This window comes from Salmo salar, chromosome 02, assembly GCF_965601325.2.
Source record: "Salmo salar chromosome 02, fSalSal1, whole genome shotgun sequence".
Lineage (NCBI taxonomy): Eukaryota > Metazoa > Chordata > Actinopteri > Salmoniformes > Salmonidae > Salmo > Salmo salar.
The window spans coordinates 75,001-92,500 of NC_138292.1; the positions used below are offsets into that span (position 1 = coordinate 75,001).

Below are 17,500 nucleotides of genomic sequence, written 5' to 3' on the forward strand. Positions count from 1 at the left end.
ATACAACTAACCAATCAGGACAGACTACTGGGTACAACTAACCAATCAGGACAGACTACTGGGTACAACTAACCAATCAGGGCAGACTATACAACTAACCAATCAGGACAGACTACTGGGTACAACTAACCAATCAGGACAGACTACTGGGTACAACTAACCAATCAGGACAGACTACTGGGTACAACTAACCAATCAGGGCAGACTACTGGGTACAACTAACCAATCAGGACAGACTACTGGGTACAACTAACCAATCAGGACAGACTACTGGGACAACTAACCAATCAGGACAGACTACTGGGTACAACTAACCAATCAGGACAGACTACTGGGTACAACTAACCAATCAGGACAGACTACTGGGTACAACTAACCAATCAGGACAGACTACTGGGTACAACTAACCAATCAGGGCAGACTACTGGGTACAACTAACCAATCAGGACAGACTACTGGGTACAACTAACCAATCAGGGCAGACTACTGGGTACAACTAACCAATCAGGGCAGACTACTGGGTACAACTAACCAATCAGGACAGACTACTGGGTACAACTAACCAATCAGGGCAGACTACTGGGTACAACTAACCAATCAGGACAGACTACTGGGTACAACTAACCAATCAGGGCAGACTACTGGGTACAACTAACCAATCAGGGCAGACTACTGGGTACAACTAACCAATCAGGGCAGACTACTGGGTACAACTAACCAATCAGGACGTACTACTGGTTACAACTAACCAATCAGGAAGTACCTCACCACATCTTAGTACCAAGGTGGCCAATCATATCTGCACAGGGCCAGTGTGGGTGCAGGGTTTTGTCCCAGCCAAGCAGAAACACACCTGATTCTACCAGTCAGTAAATCTCTGAATCCTAGTGTTGTAACAGCTTGGTTGGCTGATCGCATCACATCCTGTCAGTCACTGTGGGACTCATCTGTCGGTCACTGAGCCTCGTTGGACCTCATCAACACTGCTGTTACCAATACATCTGATAGGAACATCTGATAGGAACATCTGACAGGATGTGATGCGATCAGCCAACCAAGCTGTTACAACACTAGGATTCAGAGATTTACTGACTGGTAGAATCAGGTGTGTTTCTGCTTGGCTGGGACAAAACCCTGCACCCACACTGGGGCTCTGGTCAAATGTAGTGTACGACTGGGTCCATAGGGCTCTGGTCAAATGTAGTGTACAACTGGGTCCATAGGGCTCTGGTCAAATGTAGTGTACAACTGGGTCCATAGGGCTCTGCTCAAATGTAGTGTACAACTGGGTCCATAGGGCTCTGGTCAAATGTAGTGCACAACTGGGTCCATAGGGCTCTGGTCAAATGTAGTGCACAACTGGGTCCATAGGGCTCTGGTCAAATGTAGTGCACTACTGGGTCCATAGGGCTCTGGTCAAATGTAGTGCACTACTGGGTCCATAGGGCTCTGGTCAAATGTAGTGCACAACTGGGTCCATAGGGCTCTGGTCAAATGTAGTGCACTACTGGGTCCATAGGGCTCTGGTCAAATGTAGTGCACTACTGGGTCCATAGGGCTCTGGTCAAATGTAGTGTACAACTGGGTCCATAGGGCTCTGGTAAAATGTAGTGCACTACTGGGTCCATAGGGCTCTGGTCAAATGTAGTGCACTACTGGGTCCATAGGGCTCTGGTCAAATGTAGTGCACTACTGACAAATGTAGTGCACTACTGGGTCCATAGGGCTCTGGTCAAATGTAGTGCACTACTGGGTCCATAGGGCTCTGGTCAAATGTAGTGCACTACTGGGTCCATAGGGCTCTGGTCAAATGTAGTGCACTACTGGGTCCATAGGGCTCTGGTCAAATGTAGTGCACTACTGGGTCCATAGGGCTCTGGTCAAATGTAGTGTACAACTGGGTCCATAGGGCTCTGGTCAAATGTAGTGTACAACTGGGTCCATAGGGCTCTGGTCAAATGTAGTGCACTACTGGGTCCATAGGGCTCTGGTCAAATGTAGTGTACAACTGGGTCCATAGGGCTCTGGTCAAATGTAGTGCACTACTGGGTCCATAGGGCTCTGGTCAAATGTAGTGCACTACTGGGTCCATAGGGCTCTGGTCAAATGTAGTGTACAACTGGGTCCATAGGGCTCTGGTCAAATGTAGTGCACTACTGGGTCCATAGGGCTCTGGTCAAATGTAGTGCACTACTGGGTCCATAGGGCTCTGGTCAAATGTAGTGCACTACTGGGTCCATAGGGCTCTGGTCAAATGTAGTGCACTACTGGGTCCATAGGGCTCTGGTCAAATGTAGTGCACTACTGGGTCCATAGGGCTCTGGTCAAATGTAGTGCACTACTGAGTCCATAGGGCTCTGGTCAAATGTAGTGCACTACTGGGTCCATAGGGCTCTGGTCAAATGTAGTGCACTACTGAGTCCATAGGGCTCTGGTCAAATGTAGTGCACTACTGGGTCCATAGGGCTCTGGTGAAATGTAGTGCACTACATAGGGTATAGGGTACTATTTGGTTCCCTCCGGTCCATGCAGCTTTCCCAGACAGACTCATAATTATGAAGCCTGTCATGTTTTACAGAGAACCGGGAGCTAAAACCAGCAGACTGTTTACGGCCTGTTTGACTTGGCTGATTTTTTCAGCTGTGTTTTCAGAAGGACCCAGAAATCACCGCGTCACTGAGAGGAAAGCAGAGAGGAATTCCTGATGAGTTTCCTGGTGGAGGACACACACTGAGAGACACACTGAGAGAGACACACTGAGAGAGACACTGAGAGAGACACACTGAGAGACACACACTGAGAGACACACACTGAGAGAGACACACTGAGAGACACACACTGAGAGACACACACTGAGAGACACACACTGAGAGAGACACTGAGAGAGACACACTGAGAGACACACACTGAGAGACACACACTGAGAGAGACACACTGAGAGACACACTGAGAGACACACACTGAGAGACACACACTGAGAGAGACACACTGAGAGAGACACACTGAGAGACACACACTGAGAGACACACACTGAGAGACACACACTGAGAGACACACACTGAGAGACACACACTGAGAGAGACACACTGAGAGACACACACTGAGAGAGACACACACTGAGAGACACACACTGAGAGACACACACTGAGAGACACACACTGAGAGAGACACACTGAGAGACACACACTGAGAGACACACACTGAGAGACACACACTGAGAGAGACACACTGAGAGACACACACTGAGAGACACACACTGAGAGACACACACTGAGAGAGACACACTGAGAGACACACTGAGAGAGACACACTGAGAGACACACACTGAGAGAGACACACTGAGAGAGACACACTGAGAGACACACACTGAGAGAGACACACTGAGAGACACACACTGAGAGAGACACACTGAGAGACACACACTGAGAGAGACACACTGAGAGACACACACTGAGAGAGACACACTGAGAGAGACACACTGAGAGAGACACACTGAGAGAGACACACACTGAGAGACACACACTGAGAGACACACACTGAGAGACACACACTGAGAGACACACACAGAGACACACTGAGAGACACACACTGAGACACACACTGAGAGAGAGAGACACACTGAGAGACACACACTGAGAGACACACACTGAGAGACACACACTGAGAGACACACAGAGACACACTGAGAGACACACACTGAGACACACACTGAGAGAGAGAGACACACTGAGAGACACACACTGAGAGACACACACTGAGAGAGACACACTGAGAGACACACTGAGACACACACACTGAGACACACACTGAGAGAGAGAGACACACTGAGAGACACACACACACTGAGAGACACACACACTGAGAGACACACACACACTGAGAGAAAGACACACTGAGAGACACATGAGACACACACTGAGAGACACACACTGAGAGAGACACACACTGAGACACACACTGAGAGAGAGAGCACACTGAGAGACACACACACACTGAGAGGAAAGCAGAGAGCAATTCCTGATGAGTTTCCTGTCAGATAGAAATGGATTAGAATAGAGCAGCATAGCGCGTAACCATGGAGACACACACACGCTGAGAGACACACACACACAGAGAGAGACACACACACACACACACACTGAGAGACACACACACACACACTGAGAGACACACACACACACACACTGAGAGACACACACTGAGAGAGACACACACTGAGAGACACACACACAGAGAGAGAGAGAGACACACACAGAGACTGGGGGACAGAGACTGGAGGGACTGGGGGACAGAGACTGGAGGGACTGGAGGACAGATACTGAAGGAACAGAGACTGGAGGACAGAGACTGGAGGGACTGGAGGACAGAGACTGGAGGGACAGAGACTGGAGGACAGAGACTGGAGGGACTGGAGGACAGAGACTGGGGGACAGAGACTGGAGGGACTGGGGGACAGAGACTGGAGGGACTGGAGGACAGAGACTGGAGGGCAGAGACTGGAGGACAGAGACTGGAGGGACTGGAGGACAGAGACTGGAGGGCAGAGACTGGAGGACAGAGACTGGAGGGACTGGAGGACAGAGACTGGAGGGACTGGAGGACAGAGACTGGAGGGACTGGAGGACAGAGACTGGAGGCAGAGACTGGAGGGCAGAGACTGGAGGAACAGAGACTGGAGGACAGAGACTGGAGGACAGAGACTGGAGGACAGGACTGGAGGACAGAGACTGGAGGACAGAGACTGGAGGACAGAGACTGGAGGGACTGGAGGACAGAGACTGGAGGGACTGGAGGGCAGAGACTGGAGGAACAGAGACTGGAGGGCAGAGACTGGAGACAGGACTGGAGGACAGAGACTGGAGGACAGAGACTGGAGGGACTGGAGGACAGAGACTGGAGGAACAGAGACTGAGGGGCAGAGACTGGAGGGACTGGAGGACAGAGACTGGAGGGCAGAGACTGGAGGGACTGGAGGACAGAGACTGGAGGGCAGAGACTGGAGGGCAGAGACTGGAGGACAGAGACTGGAGGGCAGAGACTGGAGGAACAGAGGCTGGAGGACAGAGACTGGAGGACAGAGACTGGAGGACAGAGACTGGAGGGCAGAGACTGGAGGACAGAGACTGGAGGAACAGAGGCTGGAGGAACAGAGACTGGAGGGCAGAGACTGGAGGGACTGGAGGACAGAGACTGGAGGGCAGAGACTGGAGGGACTGGAGGACAGAGACTGGAGGGCAGAGACTGGAGGGCAGAGACTGGAGGAACAGAGACTGGAGGAACAGAGACTGGAGGAACAGATACTGGAGGGCAGAGACTGGAGGACAGAATCAAAGCTAGCTGTATGGTACTATATAGTCCAGGTTCCAGCTCAGCTAGCTGTATGGTACTATATAGTCCAGGTTCCAGCTCAGCTAGCTGTATGGTACTATATAGTCCAGGTTCCAGCTCAGCTAGCTGTATGGTACTATATAGTCCAGGTTCCAGCTCAGCTAGCTGTATGGTACTATATAGTCCAGGTTCCAGCTCAGCTAGCTGTATGGTACTATATAGTCCAGGTTCCAGCTCAGCTAGCTGTATGGTACTATATAGTCCAGGTTCCAGCTCAGCTAGCTGTATGGTACTATATAGTCCAGGTTCCAGCTCAGCTAGCTGTATGGTACTATATAGTCCAGGTTCCAGCTCAGCTAGCTGTATGGTACTATATAGTCCAGGTTCCAGCTCAGCTAGCTGTATGGTACTATATAGTCCAGGTTCCAGCTCAGCTAGCTGTATGGTACTATATAGTCCAGGTTCCAGCTCAGCTAGCTGTATGGTACTATATAGTCCAGGTTCCAGCTCAGCTAGCTGTATGGTACTATATAGTCCAGGTTCCAGCTCAGCTAGCTGTATGGTACTATATAGTCCAGGTTCCAGCTCAGCTAGCTGTATGGTACTATATAGTCCAGGTTCCAGCTCAGCTAGCTGTATGGTACTATATAGTCCAGGTTCCAGCTCAGCTAGCTGTATGGTACTATATAGTCCAGGTTCCAGCTCAGCTAGCTGTATGGTACTATATAGTCCAGGTTCCAGCTCAGCTAGCTGTATGGTACTATATAGTCCAGGTTCCAGCTCAGCTAGCTGTATGGTACTATATAGTCCAGGTTCCAGCTCAGCTAGCTGTATGGTACTATATAGTCCAGGTTCCAGCTCAGCTAGCTGTATGGTACTATATAGTCCAGGTTCCAGCTCAGCTAGCTGTATGGTACTATATAGTCCAGGTTCCAGCTCAGCTAGCTGTATGGTACTATATAGTCCAGGTTCCAGCTCAGCTAGCTGTATGGTACTATATAGTCCAGGTTCCAGCTCAGCTAGCTGTATGGTACTATATAGTCCAGGTTCCAGCTCAGCTAGCTGTATGGTACTATATAGTCCAGGTTCCAGCTCAGCTAGCTGTATGGTACTATATAGTCCAGGTTCCAGCTCAGCTAGCTGTATGGTACTATATAGTCCAGGTTCCAGCTCAGCTAGCTGTATGGTACTATATAGTCCAGGTTCCAGCTCAGCTAGCTGTATGGTACTATATAGTCCAGGTTCCAGCTCAGCTAGCTGTATGGTACTATATAGTCCAGGTTCCAGCTCAGCTAGCTGTATGGTACTATATAGTCCAGGTTCCAGCTCAGCTAGCTGTATGGTACTATATAGTCCAGGTTCCAGCTCAGCTAGCTGTATGGTACTATATAGTCCAGGTTCCAGCTCAGCTAGCTGTATGGTACTATATAGTCCAGGTTCCAGCTCAGCTAGCTGTATGGTACTATATAGTCCAGGTTCCAGCTCAGCTAGCTGTATGGTACTATATAGTCCAGGTTCCAGCTCAGCTAGCTGTATGGTACTATATAGTCCAGGTTCCAGCTCAGCTAGCTGTATGGTACTATATAGTCCAGGTTCCAGCTCAGCTAGCTGTATGGTACTATATAGTCCAGGTTCCAGCTCAGCTAGCTGTATGGTACTATATAGTCCAGGTTCCAGCTCAGCTAGCTGTATGGTACTATATAGTCCAGGTTCCAGCTCAGCTAGCTGTATGGTACTATATAGTCCAGGTTCCAGCTCAGCTAGCTGTATGGTACTATATAGTCCAGGTTCCAGCTCAGCTAGCTGTATGGTACTATATAGTCCAGGTTCCAGCTCAGCTAGCTGTATGGTACTATATAGTCCAGGTTCCAGCTCAGCTAGCTGTATGGTACTATATAGTCCAGGTTCCAGCTCAGCTAGCTGTATGGTACTATATAGTCCAGGTTCCAGCTCAGCTAGCTGTATGGTACTATATAGTCCAGGTTCCAGCTCAGCTAGCTGTATGGTACTATATAGTCCAGGTTCCAGCTCAGCTAGCTGTATGGTACTATATAGTCCAGGTTCCAGCTCAGCTAGCTGTATGGTACTATATAGTCCAGGTTCCAGCTCAGCTAGCTGTATGGTACTATATAGTCCAGGTTCTAGCTCAGCTAGCTGTATGGTACTATATAGTCCAGGTTCCAGCTCCGCTAGCTGTATGGTACTATATAGTCCAGGTTTAGTGAAGTAGCAAACACACCAAGTCACTGTAACCCGTTGTGACAGACCACTTCCAGAGGCCACACCTCTCCCTCCCTCCTTCCCTCCCTCTCCTCCCTCCCCTCCCTCCCTCCCCTCTCCCTCCCTCCTTCCCTCCCTCTCCTCCATCTCTCCCTTCCCTCCCTCCCTCTCCTTCCTCTCCTCCTTCCCCTCCCTCCCTCCCCTCTCCTCCCTCCCTCCCACCCTCTTCTCCCTCCATCTTTCCCTCTCCTCCCTCCCCTCTCCCTCCCTCCTTCCCTCCCTCTCCTCCATCTCTCCCTCCCCTCCCTCCCTCCCTCCCTCTCCTTCCTCTCCTCCTTCCCCTCCCTCCCTCCCCTCTCCTCCCTCCCTCCCCCCGTCCTCCCTCCCTCCCACCCTCTTCTCCCTCCATCTTTCCCTCACCTCCCTCCCTCTCCTCCCTCCCTCACCTCCTTCCCTCCCTCTCCCTCCCTCACCTCCCTCCCTCTCCTCCCTCCCTCTCCTCCCTCCCTCTCCTCCATCTCTCCCCTCCCTCCCCTCGCTGGCGTTTTCTCTTCAGTAGCAGGTTAGTAGTGAGAACACACTGCGTTAGTTTCCTGAGGTTTCAGAGGAACTTCCAGCCACATCAGTCTGCTGACAGGAAGTGTCTCTGTGGTACTGGAGGACACCAGGGTTAGGACAGGAAGTGTCTCTGTGGTACTGGAGGACACCAGGGTTAGGACAGGAAGTGTCTCTGTGGTACTGGAGGACACCAGGGTTAGGACAGGAAGTGTCTCTGTGGTACTGGAGGAAACCAGGGTCAGGACAGGAAGTGTCTCTGTGGTACTGGAGGACACCAGGGTTAGGACAGGAAGTGTCTCTGTGGTACTGGAGGACACCAGGGTTAGGACAGGAAGTGTCTCTGTGGTACTGGACGACACCAGGGTTAGAACAGGAAGTGTCTCTTTGATACTGGAGGACACCAGGGTTAGGACAGGAAGTGTCTCTGTGGTACTGGAGGACACCAGGGTTAGGACAGGAAGTGTCTCTGTGGTACTGGACGACACCAGGGTTAGAACAGGAAGTGTCTCTTTGATACTGGAGGACACCAGGGTTAGGACAGGAAGTGTCTCTCTGATACTGGAGGAAACCAGGGTTAGGACAGGAAGTGTCTCTTTGATACTGGAGGACACCAGGGTTAGGACAGGAAGTGTCTCTCTGATACTGGAGGAAACCAGGGTTAGGACAGGAAGTGTCTCTGTGTTACTGGACGACACCAGGGTTAGAAAAGGAAGTGTCTCTTTGATACTGGAGGACACCAGGGTTAGGACAGGAAGTGTCTCTCTGATACTGGAGGAAACCAGGGTTAGGACAGGAAGTGTCTCTCTGATACTGGAGGAAACCAGGGTTAGGACAGGAAGTGTCTCTGTGATACTGGAGGAAACCAGGGTTAGGACAGGAAGTGTCTCTGTGATACTGGAGGACACCAGGGTTAGGACAGGAAGTGTCTCTGTGATACTGGAGGAAACCAGGGTTAGGACAGGAAGTGTCTCTGTGATACTGGAGGAAACCAGGGTTAGGACAGGAAGTGTCTCTGTGATACTGGAGGACACCAGGGTTAGGACAGGAAGTGTCTCTGTGGTACTGGAGGACACCAGGGTTAGGACAGGAAGTGTCTCTGTGATACTGGAGGACACCAGGGTTAGGACAGGAAGTGTCTCTGTGATACTGGAGGAAACCAGGGTTAGGACAGGAAGTGTCTCTGTGATACTGGAGGAAACCAGGGTTAGGACAGGAAGTGTCTCTGTGATACTGGAGGACACCAGGGTTAGGACAGGAAGTGTCTCTGTGATACTGGAGGAAACCAGGGTTAGGACAGGAAGTGTCTCTGTGGTACTGGAGGAAACCAGGGTTAGGACAGGAGATGTTAGGGTCTGTGTTGACCAAGGAAAGACTCTGTGTTGGGAAGTATTTCAGGAGAGTTGGGAAGCATTGAAGCGGTGAACTTTCCACCTTCGTTCTGTGGCGCTGAATTCCCCTCTTTCTGTTCACACTGCTGAGCTCTGTGTGATCCATAACCCACACAGATAAACCGTGGTGGGAAAAGTCCCGTATTGTCATACTTGAGTCAAAGTAAAGATGCCTTTTAATAGAAAATGACTCAAGTAAAAGTGAAAGTCACCCAGTATCAAAAATAAATGTGTTTTTCTAAAATAACCTTAAAGTACAAGTTTAAATCATTTCCAATTCCTTATTTTAAGAAAACCAGACGGCACCATTTTACATTAAAACCGTTTTACGGATAGCCAGGGGCACGCTCCATCACTCAGACAATACTTAGGGATGACCAGGGATGTTCTCTGTTTAGTGAGTCCTCCAGATCAGAGGCAGTAGGGATGACCAGGGATGTTCTCTGTTTAGTGAGTCCTCCAGATCAGAGGCAGTAGGGACGACCAGGGATGTTCTCTGTTTAGTGAGTCCTCCAGATCAGAGGCAGTAGGGACGACCAGGGATGTTCTCTGTTTAGTGAGTCCTCCAGATCAGAGGCAGTAGGGATGACCAGGGATGTTCTCTGTTTAGTGAGTCCTCCAGATCAGAGGCAGTAGGGATGACCAGGGATGTTCTCTGTTTAGTGAGTCCTCCAGATCAGAGGCAGTAGGGATGACCAGGGATGTTCTCTGTTTAGTGAGTCCTCCAGATCAGAGGCAGTAGGGATGACCAGGGATGTTCTCTGTTTAGTGAGTCCTCCAGATCAGAGGCAGTAGGGATGACCAGGGATGTTCTCTGTTTAGTGAGTCCTCCAGATCAGAGGCAGTAGGGATGACCAGGGATGTTCTCTGTTTAGTGAGTCCTCCAGATCAGAGGCAGTAGGGACGACCAGGGATGTTCTCTGTTTAGTGAGTCCTCCAGATCAGAGACAGTAGGGATGACCAGGGATGTTCTCTGTTTAGTGAGTCCTCCAGATCAGAGGCAGTAGGGATGACCAGGGATGTTCTCTGTTTAGTGAGTCCTCCAGATCAGAGGCAGTAGGGATGACCAGGGATGTTCTCTGTTTAGGTGAGTCCTCCAGATCAGAGGCAGTAGGGATGACCAGGGATGTTCTCTGTTTAGTGAGTCCTCCAGATCAGAGGCAGTAGGGATGACCAGGGATGTTCTCTGTTTAGTGAGTCCTCCAGATCAGAGGCAGTAGGGATGACCAGGGATGTTCTCTTGATAAGTGTGTGAATTGGACCATTTTACTGTCCTGCTAAACATTCAAAATGTAACAAGTACTTTTGGGGGTCAGGGAAAATGTATGGCGTAAAAAGTACATTATTTTCTTTACGAATGTAGTGAAGTAATTGTAAATAGGAAAGTAAAGTACAGATACCCCAAAAACGAGTTAAGTAGTACTTTAAAGTATATATTTTTTTAAGTACTTTACACCATTGCTGATATACTGTACATACACACATAGACTGGCTCTGCCCTGGGCCTCTGAGGCCTAGTGGGCGGTTGGTAAACCGAGCCGGTTCTCTCTCTCTCTCTCTCTCTCTTCTCTCTCTCTGTCTCTCTTCTCTTTTCTCTCTCTGCCTCTCCCTCTCTCCCTCTCTCTCTCTCTCTCTCTCTCTCTCTCTCTCTCTCTCTCTGTCTCCCCTCTCTCTCTCTCTGTCTCCCCCTCTCTCTCTCTCTGTCTCTCTCTCTCTGTCTCCCCCTCTCTCTCTCCCCCTCTGTCTCTCTCTCTCTGTCTCTCTCTGTCTCTCTCTCTCTCTCTCTCTCTCTCTCTCTCTGTCTCCCCCCCTCTCTCTCTCTGTCTCTCTCTCTCTCTCTCTTCTCTCTCTCTCTCTCTCTGTCTCTCTCTCTCTCTCTCTCTCTCTGTGGTGACGGATGACACCTGTCCCATGCAACGGGACACTCACTGTTTCACTGTAAACTCAGAAGGAGATTACCCAGAACCTCAAGGACCCTCTGTCTCCCAGATCATTCCACCTCCTCAGAAATCAGCCCACTCAAAGTAACTCTCAGAGGAACACTGATCTGGCCTCCCCCCCCCCCCCCTGAGGATACTGGGTAATACACTATGAATGGCAGAAGTGTACTGTAGGCCACCTAGAACCCGTTCTGCTGTAATCCTACTGGCTGTGTAGAAATATCGGACCCTACTGCTGTTTGATTGTTTTAATAGCCTCAGCAGATGTGGCAATTAGCACCGTGCTCTATAGATCACTTGTATATTTGCTTTACTGCTAACAAATGTTTCCCACAAATATGACTTGATTTGTTGGAATGAACATTAACGAAATGGGAGTAAAGGTTTGTTGTTTTTAAACGATCTTAAGTTTAGGCCTTGTGTGTTTACAATTAAGGGGTGTTTCTTTAATAAGAGGGCTTGTCAAATAACATCTCACTCCTCTTTTAAACTCTCTGTCTAGATTCCCTGCTACCCAGTATATAGATACCCAGTTACAGACATATTCCACAGGTTGGACCCTGTGAAGTGTCTTTTGTAGTGAAGTGTGTGGTATTGTACAGGTCAGTTTCAGGACCCTGGTTTGAACCAGGCAGTGAGAGAGTGTGAAAACGTGAATCTGTTTGTCAGCCAAGATAAAACTATACTGAAGGTGTTTCCACTGCTGTTGACCAAAGACTGAGGAGACTAAAATATTCACTCAGCTATAGACTGTACTGCTGACAGCCATGAGAAGAGATTAAAGATGGCCAACCCAGTGTGGGATTAAAGATGGCCAACCCAGTGTGGGATTAAAGATGGCCAACCCAGTGTGGGATTAAAGATGGCCAACCCAGTGTGGGATTAAAGATGGCCAACCCAGTGTGTGATTAAAGATGGCCAACCCAGTGTGGGATTAAAGATGGCCAACCCAGTGTGGGATTAAAGATGGCCAACCCAGTGTGGGATTAAAGATGGCCAACCCAGTGTGTGATTAAAGATGGCCAATCCAGTGTGTGATTAAAGATGGCCAATCCAGTGTGTGATTAAAGATGGCCAACACAGTGTGGGATTAAAGATGGCCAACCCAGTGTGGGATTAAAGATGGCTAACCCAGTGTGGGATTAAAGATGGCCAACCCAGTGTGGGATTAAAGATGGCCAACCCAGTGTGTGATTAAAGATGGCCAACCCAGTGTGTGATTAAAGATGGCCAACCCAGTGTGGGATTAAAGATGGCCAACCCAGTGTGGGATTAAAGATGGCCAACCCAGTGTGGGATTAAAGATGGCCAACCCAGTGTGTGAGTTAAAGATGGCCAACCCAGTGTGGGATTAAAGATGGCTAACCCAGTGTGGGATTAAAGATGGCCAACCCAGTGTGGGATTAAAGATGGCCAACCCAGTGTGGGATTAAAGATGGCCAACCCAGTGTGGGATTAAAGATGGCCAACCCAGTGTGGGATTAAAGATGGCCAACCCAGTGTGGGATTAAAGATGGCCAACCCAGTGTGGGATTAAAGATGGCCAACCCAGTGTGGGATTAAAGATGGCCAACCCAGTGTGGGATTAAAGATGGCCAACCCAGTGTGTGATTAGTGATTGAAGATGGCCAACCCAGTGTGGGATTAAAGATGGCCAACCCAGTGTGGGATTAAAGATGGCCAACCCAGTGTGGGATTAAAGATGGCCAACCCAGTGTGGGATTAAAGATGGCTAACCCAGTGTGGGATTAAAGATGGCCAACCCAGTGTGGGATTAAAGATGGCCAACCCAGTGTGGGATTAAAGATGGCCAATCCAGTGTGTGATTAAAGATGGCCAACCCAGTGTGTGATTAAAGATGGCCAACCCAGTGTGGGATTAAAGATGGCCAACCCAGTGTGGGATTAAAGATGGCCAACCCAGTGTGGGATTAAAGATGGCCAACCCAGTGTGGGATTAAAGATGGCCAACCCAGTATGGGATTAAAGATGACCCCTGACCCCCATCCGGACTGACTTCTATGTTAATACACTGAGTGTACAGAACATTACCATAGACATAGCCTGACCAGGTGAATCCAGGTGAATCCAGGTGAATGCTTTGATCCCTTATTGATGTTAAATCCACTTCAATCAGTGCAGATGAAGGGTGGAACACTTTGGACACTTTGTAGAGTTCATGATGCGCTGACAAGTTGAGGCTGTTCTGAAGGAAAAAGGGGCAGGGTGCAACTCAGCATTAGCGATCCTATTAATATACGGTATATTATAACAGTTAATGTCTATGTTCCCAGTACCAGGAGACACCAGGAGAGGAGAGCCATCCTAACCCCCATCCTGACTTCTCTCTCTGTTCCTCCTCCTCTTCCTCCTCTTCCTCCCCCCCCCAGTATCAGGAGACACCAGGAGAGGAGGGCCATCCTAACCCCCATCCTGACTTCTCTCTCTGTTCCTCCTCCTCTTCCTCCCCCCCCCCCCCAGTATCAGGAGACACCAGGAGAGAAGAGCCATCCTAACCCCCATCCTGACTTCTCTCTCTGTTCCTCCTCCTCTTCCTCCTCTTCCTCCCCCCCCCAGTACCAGGAGACACCAGGAGAGGAGAGCCATCCTAACCCCCATCCTGACTTCTCTCTCTGTTCCTCCTCCTCTTCCTCCCCCCAGTATCAGGAGACACCAGGAGAGAAGAGCCATCCTAACCCCCATCCTGACTGACTTCTCTGTCAGAGTGACAGCAGCACCTGCCATCATATTCAGCAAGCCCAGATCCCCTGACAACAGACAAGTGGAGGTTAGTACGAGATACCATTAACCCAGAACCTTTACGGTGAGGTTTTAACATTAACCCAGAACCTTTACGGTGAGGTTTTAACATGAACCCAGAACCTTTACGGTGAGGTTTTAACATTAACCCAGAACACTTTACGGTGAGGTTTTAACATTAACCCAGAACCTTTACGGTGAGGTTTTAACATTAACCCAGAACCTTTACGGTGAGGTTTTAACATGAACCCAGAACCTTTACGGTGAGGTTTTAACATTAACCCAGAACCTTTACGGTGAGGTTTTAACATTAACCCAGAACCTTTACGGTGAGGTTTTAACATTAACCCAGAACCTTTACGGTGAGGTTTTAACATTAACCCAGAACCTTTACGGTGAGGTTTTAACATTAACCCAGAACCTTTACGGTGAGGTTTTAACATTAACCCAGAACCTTTACGGTGAGGTTTTAACATTAACCCAGAACCTTTACGGTGAGGTTTTAACATTAACCCAGAACCTTTACGGTGAGGTTTTAACATTAACCCAGAACATTTACGGTGAGGTTTTAACATTAACCCAGAACCTTTACACTAAGGTTTTAACATTAACCCAGAACCTTTACGGTGAGGTTTTAACATTAACCCAGAACCTTTACACTAAGGTTTTAACATGAACCCAGAACCTTTACGGTGAGGTTTTAACATTAACCCAGAACCTTTACACTAAGGTTTTAACATTAACCCAGAACCTTTACGGTGAGGTTATAACATTAACCCAGAACCTTTACGGTGAGGTTTTAACATTAACCCAGAACCTTTACGGTGAGGTTTTAACATTAACCCAGAACCTTTACGGTGAGGTTTTAACATTAACCCAGAACCTTTACGGTGAGGTTTTAACATTAACCCAGAACCTTTACGGTGAGGTTTTAACATTAACCCAGAACCTTTACGGTGAGGTTTTAACATGAACCCAGAACATTTACCCTGAGCCTGAGGTTATAACATTAACCCAGAACATTTACACTGAGGTTATAACATTAACCGACAAATCAAATGACTTATTCATGTAAAGAAACGGTCTGATATCAGACTGTTAGTTCAGACCTCTAGGAGACATGGGGGACAAACGGTTCAGACCTCTCGGAGACATGGTGGACAAACGGTTCAGACCTCTAGGAGACATGGTGGACAAACGGTTCAGACCTCTAGGGGACATGGTGGACAAACGGTTCAGACCTCTAGGAGACATGGGGGACAAACGGTTCAGACCTCTAGGAGACATGGTGGACAAACGGTTCAGACCTCTAGGAGACATGGTGGACAAACGGTTCAGACCTCTAGGGGACATGGTGGACAAACGGTTCAGACCTCTAGGAGACATGGTGGACAAACGGTTCAGACCTCTAGGAGACATGGGGGACAAACGGTTCAGACCTCTAGGAGACATGGTGGACAAACGGTTCAGACCTCTAGGGGACATGGTGGACAAACGGTTCAGACCTCTAGGGGACATGGTGGACAAACGGTTCAGACCTCTAGGAGACATGGGGGACAAACGGTTCAGACCTCTAGGGGACATGGGGGACATGGGGGACAAACGGTTCAGACCTCTAGGGGACATGGTGGACAAACGGTTCAGACCCTCTAGGAGACATGGGGGACAAACGGTTCAGACCTCTAGGGGACATGGGGGACAAACGGTTCAGACCTCTAGGGGACATGGGGGACAAACGGTTCAGACCTCTAGGGGACATGGTGGACAAACGGTTCAGACCTCTAGGAGACATGGTGGACAAACGGTTCAGACCTCTTGGAGACACGGTGGACAAACGGTTCAGACCTCTAGGAGACATGGTGGACAAACGGTTCAGACCTCTAGGGGACACGGTGGACAAACGGTTCAGACCTCTAGGGGACATGGGGGACAAACGGTTCAGACCTCTAGGGGACATGGGGGACAAACGGTTCAGACCTCTAGGGGACATGATGGACAAACGGTTCAGACCTCTATGAGACATGGTGGACAAACGGTTCAGACCTCTAGGAGACATGGTGGACAAACGGTTCAGACCTCTAGGAGACATGGTGGACAAACGGTTCAGACCTCTAGGGGACATGGTGGACAAACGGTTCAGACCTCTAGGAGACATGGTGGACAAATGGTTCAGACCTCTAGGGGACATGGACATGATGGACAAACGGTTCAGACCTCTAGGAGACATGGTGGACAAACGGTTCAGACCTCTAGGAGACATGGTGGACAAACGGTTCAGACCTCTAGGGGACATGGTGGACAAACGGTTCAGACCTCTAGGAGACATGGTGGACAAACGGTTCAGACCTCTAGGGGACATGGGGGACAAACGGTTCAGACCTCTAGGGGACATGGGGGACAAACGGTTCAGACCTCTAGGGGACATGGGGGACAAACGGTTTAGACCTCTAGGGGACATGGGGGACAAACGGTTCAGACCTCTAGGGGACATGGGGGACAAACGGTTCAGACCTCTAGGGGACATGGGGGACAAACGGTTCAGACCTCTAGGGGACATGGGGGACAAACGGTTCAGACCTCTAGGGGACATGGGGGACAAACGGTTCAGACCTCTAAGGGACATGGGGGACAAATGGTTCAGACCTCTAGGAGACATGGTGGACAAACGGTTCAGACCTCTAGGAGACATGGTGGACAAACGGTTCAGACCTCTAGGGGACATGGTGGACAAACGGTTCAGACCTCTAGGAGACATGGTGGACAAACGATTCAGACCTCTAGGGGGGGGACATGGTGGACAAACGGTTCAGACCTCTAGGGGACATGGTGGACAAACGGTTCAGACCTCTAGGAGACATAGTGGACAAACGGTTCAGACCTCTAGGGGACATGGTGGACAAACGGTTCAGACCTCTAGGAGACATGGTGGACAAACGGTTCAGACCTCTAGGAGACATGGTGGACAAACGGTTCAGACCTCTAGGGGACATGGTGGACAAACGGTTCAGACCTCTAGGAGACATGGTGGACAAACGGTTCAGACCTCTAGGAGACATGGTGGACAAACGGTTCAGACCTCTAGGAGACATGGTGGACAAACGGTTCAGACCTCTAGGAGACATGGTGGACAAACGGTTCAGACCTCTAGGAGACATGGTGGACAAACGGTTCAGACCTCTAGGGGACATGGTGGACAAGCGGTTCAGACCACTAGGGGACATGGTGGACAAACGGTGAATCCAATCCAATTCTCCTCTCAGTAATAGATTGTCAGTACCTCCTCCCATCCTAGGAGTCTTAAGGTGTT

General features: G+C 49.5%; 1 protein-coding gene across 1 annotated transcript in view; it reads left to right on the plus strand.

The window, feature by feature from the left end:
• Nucleotides 1-17,500, plus strand: part of LOC106592259 (intermembrane lipid transfer protein VPS13B) — a gene marked incomplete at its 5' end in the record, with an annotated part of 85,451 nt that overhangs the window by 67,210 nt on the left and 741 nt on the right. Inside the window, 1 exon segment of the mRNA XM_082968522.1 lies at nucleotides 14,095-14,221. Within this exon segment, the coding sequence (XP_082824648.1) occupies nucleotides 14,095-14,221 (127 nt within the window).